The 9,905-nt window shown below is 38.6% G+C and overlaps 1 protein-coding gene across 3 annotated transcripts in view; it reads right to left on the bottom strand.

Moving 5' to 3' along the window:
• Window positions 1-2,740: 2,740 nt before the first annotated feature.
• Window positions 2,741-9,905, bottom strand: part of LOC122066975 (dnaJ homolog subfamily C member 17) — an 18,999-nt gene continuing 11,834 nt past the window's right edge. The window contains exons 4-5 of one of the 3 annotated variants that reach the window (XR_006136539.1): window positions 6,400-6,497; window positions 2,741-3,178 (exon numbers count right to left, since the gene is read on the bottom strand). Coding sequence is in view for 1 of the 3 variants with exons in the window: in XM_042630816.1 (XP_042486750.1) it covers window positions 6,477-6,497 (21 nt within the window). In the remaining 2 variants the exon portion in view is untranslated. Of the gene's footprint in view, window positions 3,179-6,166; window positions 6,498-9,905 lie in introns of those variants that run through there. The other 2 variants (XR_006136540.1, XM_042630816.1) reach the window with 2 other exon arrangements.

The raw sequence follows: 9,905 nt of genomic DNA, 5'->3' as shown, positions 1-9,905 counted from the left end.
ATGTATGACTAGTACTCTTCTAGGTGATGGTGATGACATTACTGTATTGGCTTCAAGCTCTTGTAATGTAATTCTTTTGATTACTTCGTTATGTTTTGTGTGTAATTCATGTTGTTTTATTTTGGCTTAACTCTTTCTCCTTTTTTATTTCATTTATATGGTTCTTCATAAGCAAGCATGTGGGCTAGATTTTGCATTCATGATTTTATTTTTACATCTCATATCATTGTTAAAATCATCATTAATATGTTTTCTTCTTACGTGGTTCACACATCATTTGTAAACATAATGTTTTCTTCATCGGGTAATCGTTAAATTCTTTTGATTTAACCGTTATGAAAAGATTTTATTAATTCATGCATATTTTAAAGCTTTTCCTTAATGTTTTCATTAGATCTTCATTCATATATTTTTCTCAATTTTTAAGGATTTTTTTGCACTTTTTTTAAGGTTTTCAGGCTTCATTTAGCCCTAGGGGTGTTTTCCTTATTGTCAACATATTTATTATACAAAAATATATTATAATATTGAGAAAATTGCACTGTCACCCCCTAAACTTTGGTCATAAATCAATGTCCTCCCCTGTGTCTTCAAGAATGACATGAACAACCCCTATAGGTTTGAAAAATGACAAATATGCCCACACCTTTAGTTTTCTATTAGTTATTAATGTGAAAGACTATTATACCCTCACTTAAAACATTAAAAAAAAAAAAAAAAAAAAAAAAAAAAAAAAAGGTAGATGACTAATTTACCCTTCTTCTCCATCAACAACTCCCCCTCCTCTCATACTACCTCCATCCTCACCAACAAATTCGAGTTTGTTCACCGGTAGTAACAACACAGCCACTCCGGCAGATCAATGGCACCTCCCATTCTCGACCCTTTTCATCGATTTCTTCGAGTTGAACTCAATATCATCATTTTCTTACTGCTTGATTTTAATTTTAGATGTCGGTTGGATGATCTGTCAAGAATGGGAGGACAATGAGAAAGAACTCACAAAACTTTGTTTGAGATTCCAAAAATCGGTGGTTCAATTGCATTAACAACTTCTCAATTTTTTATTTACTTTGGCAAAAGAGGCTACTACTTAGTCTCCACAATGCCAAACATAAGTTTAAAAGGTGAGATTTGAGAACCTTCATTGGCAAAAACTTGAACGCTAACTCGGGAAGAGTGGAACAGAGCATGGAAAAAGATATGGCAGTTGTTGGTCAAAACAAATGATAATTTGGGTTTCTTGTCTCTTCTATTCTTCTTCCATAGAGAGATTAATAAATCATCCAAGCATAGATAAAACTTTCTTAGTGCAACTCCGACTCCGTCGTCCTCTTCGGGTTCGGTCATTGCAATAGTAAGGGAATAGAGACCTTCCTATGGCTTTGGTGCAACAAGATAACATCAGGATTTATAGGGAAAAGACACACTGCATCCCCCCAATCTTCCTCTGCTTCAGATCTTAAAACCCAGCCGTGGTGCTGGTCTTGGGTCTTCTTTTTCTTCTTCGCGTTGGACAACCCTGGCCTAGGGTTTCGGGGAAGCACAAGGTGGTGGCGTTAATGGAGAAATTGCAGGTTTAGGGCGACTAGCCATGGAGAAGGTGACTGAAATACGGTTATCATGCCCTGATCTCCTTGCTGCTGCCGGAGGAGTGGAAGGAGATGGGAGAGATACGAGGGTGAGTTGCAAGCCACGGCAGCAGCCAGCTTCAAACCTAGTCGTTAGTTTTTTTTTTCGTAGAACCTTAATTAATGGGGGTCTATTGGGCATTTAAAAAAATAATGAAGAGCTACATCATCGCTTAACGGGTTAGAGTAACGGTGAGGGTATATTTGTCATTTTGCAACTTATAAGAGGTACTCATGTCATTTTTGAAAACATAGAGGAGGGCGTTGATTTATGACCAAAGTTCAGGGGTGGTAATGTAATGTAATTTTATCGCATCTTAAATATTTAAGAGATTTTTTATTTATTCTAGGTTTTTAATATTTTCAGGGTTTTATTTAATGATTTCATGCATTCATGTGCATTAACCTAGGTTTTGGCTACTTAGTGGCATTTTCTGTAAATATGCCCTAAGAAGAGCACCCAGTGCATGAGTGCTTGACACAAGCCCCCCATTATCAGCCTTGGGCATTTTTCAAGATATTATTACACATATTGCTTCTTATCTTGAGGATTGTTCGTTTGCCCACATTCCAAGGGCAACATATATCTTCACTTGTTCTGAAGGCTAGGTCCTTGACGTGTAGGACTAATTGACTGTTTTCCACTCCTTACTACGAAACTTCTGTGACAGATGCCGACATGTGCAACACACGTTTACAGCAACAAATTATCAATTACCTAAAATATAAATAAATAAAATAAAAGATTCATGTTATCAGTTATTTCTATTACCCTATACCTCATCTGGAATCCTCTTCACTGAGTTTAACCATGTTTCTCCCAACCAACTCGTATTAATAGATGGTTACATAGTATGCAGATCTATAATTGCCATCCTTTTGTCTACTGACACTTTCCCAAGTGCTCTTAATCTTGATGATTACACCTTAATTTGTCTACTACTGTTCATCCAAAAATCATCTATAATGGAAGTTTTAATCATGATACAAAATAGTCTGAGAAGGCATCTGTTTTTCTATTTAACAGAAATTTTATTCTAACATCCATAGACTACGGATTATAGAAGGGACTTTAAAAGGAAAAATGATTGAACCACAAACATAAGAACTGATTGTCAAGAATTGGTAGATTAATTTTTCTTCGTTGCTGGATATATAAATATATATATATATATATATATATACACACACACACACACTTCTATAAGTGCTTTAACTCAGTTAATATAATGATGGCTACTCTCGGTAACTCACAGACTGGCTAATATGGCCACTATCCAGAAGAGATGAGCACACCATCCATAGCTCTTCCATGGCCCGTATGTATGGGGATGAGATCAGCCCGGCAAAAAAATATTTGAGACAAATATCCAACAATGCTTGATACTCTGACCCGGAGGAAGTTACAGATCAAGCTTTAACTTTCATCCAGAAGCTCCCCAGCTATGCCTTGATACATCTCCAAGCCAGGGCCCTGAATCAATTGGCTTATCTTCAACAAAAGGCTTGTAAATAAATACAATTCAGCAAGACAACAAAAGCACACCCTGCATTATGCATCACGGTTATGAAGATTGGATAGCTATTTTGATGAAGTTACAGGATAATAGCAACTAGGTAGAAACACAATATTGAATAAATGATATACAAAGCAAACAGGAGAGTGGTGCAACCGCTTATAATGCCACCAAAGTTACCATTGTGGTGGAAATACTCTATTACTAGCAGTTTGCCATCATAAAATATTCTGTCAATTTCCATCATAATACGATATCCGTCTTAAGTGTAATCTCCAACACTAAAACTAGCAGGCTTCATCCTGCATTTCTCACATTGAATTTTGTCAAACAATTTTAATTTTCAACTACTCAAAACCATAACAGAAACTGGAATGGCATTATATAATGTAGACTAGGATAGGGAGTCTAACAAAGTCTCAACTGCAGGAACTTTTAATCAAAGAACCACCACGAACAACATAGAATAAAGGCAGGAAACAAATCAGACAAACAGAAATCAGATCTGAACTATCGATCCCATTACTGATGTGTTGCTGGTCAGATCAGGCTAGCTGACAATAGAGGCTTTCAAGGGCTTCAATTAAGTTCACTCCAGCTTAGTAACATGACCCAAACTCCAAAACAGCAGTAAAAATTAACCCCGCCCTGTCGATCTCAGTTCTGGTTATGGAAGATCACTAAAAGATAGAAGTATAGTGATTTTGAATAACTCTGCAACCTGAGGTCAGAAAACCCTCTACTCTGGATCGAGTTTCCCTTTTTATGGTTAGGTCCTTAGGTTAAAATCTCAGCCTAAACTAACCATGGGATAGGCCTGGACAGAAGTTGAAAATTCCTCACTGGTATGCCTATAATTGGACAGAACTGAGAACAAAAGATTGATCTAAATACCTGTAGCAGTAAGGCAGCAATAGTGTCTTGTAGATAATCTTGAAGAAGAAGAAAACACTTATATCAGATCCTCCTGAGCTTCCCACCACAAAGAATCGAATGGATCAAACACCACTCCCTTCCAATGTGATCAAACACACAGTAGTCCCAGCAAAGACATAGCTTGCTGACATAGCAGAGCAAGCTTCTTTTTTTCATTCATAAATCGTTCTTGGCTTAGGAGCCTCCTCTTTTTATTTCTAATAATGATGGGGGTTACATAAAATGAAAACTAACTTTAGTTTTCAAAAACTGAAATAGAAACTTACAAAATAGAAGGTCCTCTAGTTACTAAAACTGGAAATAGAAACTAGGAATTAAAAGTATTGAAATTAGAAACTAAATACACTAGATTTAGAAACTAAATAACCCCACCAATGCCCAACATGGGATCAAAGACTCAACATGTATGGAACCCAACCCTAGGCTTATTCCTAATAAAACAAACCTATTTTGGTGATTAATCTGCATCATTATGTTAATGAAGACACATTGCACAGAGACAGTAATTCAGAGTTTTTCAAACAAAATGAAACTGCTGAACTTCAGAATTGCACAACATAAAAATTGAAACTTCTCTGTAACATACAAACTTAATCATATTCTCTTCTAATCCCTTTTCTATTTTTTCTGGTAAAAATAACCATACCCTCCTTGTTGGACAGAAAACTCGCACTTCATTAGTTTGTATAACTGCCAAAGCACAAGTACCCACCCAAAAAATAAATTTGGCCAAAGCCATGGAACACAGAAACCTATCTCTTAACAGTCAACAAAGTCTTCCAGCCTTCAGATCTCACCAATTAATAAACTCAACTCATCAAGCCTTTCTCTTAACAGTCATAAAGCCTTCCAGCCTTCAGATTTTGTCAATTGATAAAACTCATCAAACAACATACATGGATAAAAATGCATAGTATTTGTAGTCATCAGCAGTAGTAGCCCCACCAGCTATACTAGTAAGAGAAAACAATCTCTCCACAGGCCATGCATATAATTCTCTCCAATATCTCCACACTAGGTTTTTAAGTGCAGAATGCAATTAGAACATAAGAAATCACACTAAAAATAGAAGATATGAACCATTAAACTAAACAAGTCATTGTCTCATGAAGTTTATCATACTTTGACAAAAAATACAAACAAACTTAAGTAAATAAATGACTACCCCAGTTCCCTTCCATAAATTCCCAAGACACTCCTTGTATCAAGAAGTATCAAAAAATAATATCTTTCAAAAATAAAATGAGAGATGGTCTCCATCTTCATCCTACAAGCACTATCAGCCACCCTGCTGATTTCTAATTTTCATATCCCAAATTTACCCCCGGGGAAACTCCCAAACCACCTCAAACTAATGCAAGATGTAGACTTTCCTCACAAACTGTAAACAAAACCCTAACTGCATTCATCAGGCCTAGTGCTTAAAATTTCATTATAAATTAATTTCTTCACTCTGCTAAACTAAATCGAGTCCCAATGGCTCCCCACCTTGAATAAATTCAGGAGTTACTGTTGCTCATGTCGAGAGATATAAGGCATGGAATTCTTTGGCAACTGTTAATAAGTGGAAGGCCAATCCAGTCTCCAAATAACATGACAGAGAAACCCGATCAGCTATGTCAATTCTTTTTTCTACAATCAAGGTTCTCGAAATTGGAAGAGTGGGAATGCCTCTTATGATCTAAAAAAACACGAGGACTTCTCCAGATCCAAACATCTTCCATTAATAGTACCATAATATTTCACAAGGTGTAAGGTTAATATTAATTGTTAATTGTCCTAGTCGTATCACAACACCATTTAATGTGCTGGAGCTTCTGATTGATTGAACCATCATCTTCAATCAAAACCACTTTTATATACTTCACCAACATTATAATCATTGCAGGGGAATTAGTAACAATTATAAGGATACATCAGCATGTAAGAAATTATAAAGGGGCGTACCCAGTGCACAAGGCTCCCGCCACTACGGAATCTGAGGAGGGTCATAATGTACACAGCCTTACCCCCGCTTTGCAAAGAGGTTGTTTCCCATTTCAAACCCACAACCACTAGGACACCATGGAGCAAGGTCCCTCCTTTCATGATCAAAATAAAATTTTACTATTTTTTGTTCTTGGTACTCATGAATGTTGACCAGTTCATAAACAAAATGAGTCATGCCCTTTGACAATATTTACACAAATAAGAAGGGACGGTGCTCTATCGTGGTACATAACAATTTACAAAATTGGAGAATTAAGCATTACACATGGAGCATCTAGATGTCAAATAAAAAAGGAATAAAGCCCCCATAAGTAGTCCAATTATACCTTCTTTCAAATTTGAACAAGGCAGAGATAAGCAACCATGACCACCATTCAGAATCCTCATTTTAAGCTTTTGCAGATCACTTTCGCTTTTCTGCAGCCTGTAGACAAACAAACAAGCCATTCAAAACCAGAAATAAGACGATGAATATTGTGTTGTTATAGGAAAAAATCTCCTCAACCTATGGGAATGTATTCAACAAAGGGAATATATATTCAAAAAAGCACAAAAAACACCAAACCCCTAAAGGAAAGAAAAAAAAATTACAAAAACGGAAAATAAGGAGATTAATTCCAAACAAGGGAAGTCATGAACTTGTCCTTACAACTGTTTCTGGCCTCATTGGAAGATCCCAAGAAGAAACAATATGGGTGTTTTGAGAAGAGATACAACAGGGAGCAGATTGGAATTTGGTCCTAACCTCAAAGATGACAGTATCAAGGATCTGAGAGAATGATTAGATTTCCTCATCCAGTTTCTTGCAGTCCAGATGTGGTATATGGCTGCGCAGAAGACCCTTTTCCCCAGAGAGTTGATAGAAGACTTCCCATTAAACTCAGTCTAACCACATCTCCACTCTCTCTCAAGAGTCATGATTGGCCTAGGAGTTGGCCAACACTTCCAAAGCAGACTAAACCAAATACAGGAAGAGAAGAGGCAATCAAAGAAGAGGTGCTGAATGTCTTCCCGAGCGTTCCAGCATTGGCAACAGGAGGGGGAGGAAATGTGCTTCTGGAGAAGAAAGTCCTTAAGGACAGTTGGTGAGGGTACTCCAGGCAATAAAGCTATGATGGGGGATGTAGTCAGAGAACCAAATAACTCTATGCTCAGGAACTTCAGGATTCCAAGTTCTCAACAAGTTCCAAGCTGAGGCTGAAGAGAACCTACCACTAGAAGATTCAGACCACTGGACCACGTCCCTAGAACCCTGGGGCTTTCTAAGAATCCCATCAAGAATGTTCCAAGCAGTTAAGAGTCTGGGGGAGGAGGGACGGCCTGGGTGCTAGTATCATGGTAGGAGATATATTTTCATTATGTCTCGAACCCAGAGACAAATCTAATCCCATCCCCATAGGAGTCAATTAGGACGCCATGAGGATGCTAGTTATCTAGCCAGAGAAGGGTTGTGGAGTATAGGTACGAGATGGAAGTTTAGGCTTTGCACCCTCTGTCCTATCACTCGTTTCCCCTCTTTGGGAATGTTCTGTAAGATTGCGTGAACCGTACGGGGGAGAAATGGATAAAGGTTCTCAAATTTAAGAGTCACCACCTCTCAACGTCTACAAGGGGCCACAATCAATTTTGGAGTTAATGGTGTGGATTTTCCTCCAGAACCAAGAAGCATCCTCGAGACAAGATACAACTCAAGAGAGTCAAACTTTAGGTAGTGGGAATATATCCAATCCACCCAAATGCTATTCTACTTAGTATTGATCTTCCAAACAAGCTTGATAATACCTGTAAGGTTAACCTCCTCAATTCTTCTAAGGACAAGACCCCTTCTTTTTTCGGAAGGCACATTGAGGACAAACTAATGGTATGGAGGAGTTTGTTGTTGTCTTAACATTCCCAGAGGACGGAACTCATGAGGATTCTACCAATTGCATGAGGGCTTTTGAAAGACCAAAGACCCCGGTCGAATAAAGATAGGAGCTTCGCATCACTGATCTAACCAGCTCAAACAACCAGCATAAGGGAGTAATCTAGATTTCCTCAGAAGGAAACTCCTTCTGAGAGAGTAATGGGGGAACAAAGATTTACCAAAAGCTTGGCTAAAATTAGGGGAAGACCAAGATACTTGATTGAGAGGTGCCCTTCAGGGAAACCGAAATGAGCTTTAGTCTCTCCTTAAGATCATCAGGACAGCCTGCCAGAAACATCAGGGATTTGCATCTATTTACTTGCAATCCGGACATGGATGCAAAGGAGTGAAGAAAACTGATAATCTCCAAGAAAGAGGAAGAGTTGGCTTTGGAGAAAACTATAAGCCATCAGCGAAGATAAGGTGAGATAGATCAAGGGCCTTACACTTGGGCATAAGCCCAATGAGATTACTATCCAGCTTCTGCTGGATCAGTCTGGGAAAAACTTTAAAGATAAGGTGAAGACAAGAGGAGAAACAGCGCAACCTAGACGAATTCCCACTCTAGTAGCAAAGAAACCAGCCGGACTAGCATTAGTCTAGATAGGGAAACGAGCTGATGTGATACATGATAAAACAACTCAACAAAGACAGATGGGGATTTCATCTGCAACATGATCTTCTTTATGAAACCCCATCTAACCGAATCAACAGCCTTGTAGAGGTCAAGCTTTAGCATGGCAGCTGGAGAGTGGTGTATTGGTGTTTCATATCAAAGCCTCTAACAATCACAGAGCATAGGAAAACATTGTGATTTATACTTCTACCACAGGCCTGAATTCAGCAATAGAGGTAGCCCCTTCCACCTCAGGTATAACACAGGAAGATTTGGTTGATCTTCTTAATCTGCTTTGGACTCGAAAAGAAGCTCATGATCACATTAATAGGATCATCCTTAACAATCAACCAAGCTGAAGCCATCAGGACCTAGAGATTTGCTAGCTTTACAAGATTTAATAGCCATAAGTATCTCTTCTTCACTGGGTAGGGTACTACACAAGATCTGCTGGTCCTCAACGAGGAATTCAGCGGCAGTTCAAGCTTTTTTCCCTGGTGAAGCTCTGCCTCTACAGGTAGTGCTAGTGCGGGTATCAATCTCAATTTGTGGAATCTGCTGATTCCGGGTCAACCAGCACGGTTCCAGGTTACAAACGAACCATCGACTTGGAAAAAAGGATATTGGGTGAAGTCAATGGGCTTTCTAACTGCTCGACTATGTGAGATAGCGCTTGCCACATAGGGCTTTTAAGCCGGCATGTGCGAGGTTTTTGTGAGCCAAGGTAGGCCTATCCAGCCTAGGCACTTGGCAAGAGAGTGACATGAGGAAAAAACAAGAATAAGACCGCAACATAGAGAATTGCAAGCAACCAGGATGTGATGTAGCTGGTCAATACCACCCAGGGAGCGATCTCTAACTCCAGTCCTAGAGCTTTTAAGTTGTACACCTTCTCAATTGTCAGTTGAAAAGTGAGTCTAAAGCGAGTTGGTACGGTCTGTGCTACACATTCCTATTATCTATTTGCTTTGCAACATTCCCCAGAGCTATCGGTCGAGTGGCACCCTAAAGGATAAATTCACATAGGTGCCTTTTCAGTTGTAAATGGAATACTTTATGGTTTGGAGTACTCCATGTGTATTTAACCACCCTCCCCTTCATCTAAATCTCACAACCCACCTAGTGAATAAGGAGATCGCAACACATATCTCTTTCTCTCTTTATAACCCACCTAGGTGACGGCTAGAGTCTCTTAAGGGCTATGAGGCCTTGGAGGCCTTTTCAAATTCCTTTCTTTTCTTTTCTTTTCTTTTCTTTTCTTTTCTTTTCTTTTCTTTTCTTTTCTTTTCTTTTTTTTTTCTTTTTTTTTT

Source organism: Macadamia integrifolia, unplaced genomic scaffold (assembly GCF_013358625.1).
Source record: "Macadamia integrifolia cultivar HAES 741 unplaced genomic scaffold, SCU_Mint_v3 scaffold2647, whole genome shotgun sequence".
Lineage (NCBI taxonomy): Eukaryota > Viridiplantae > Streptophyta > Magnoliopsida > Proteales > Proteaceae > Macadamia > Macadamia integrifolia.
Note: the sequence above shows the minus strand (reverse complement) of the source record. Positions and strands in the feature narration are given on the sequence as shown.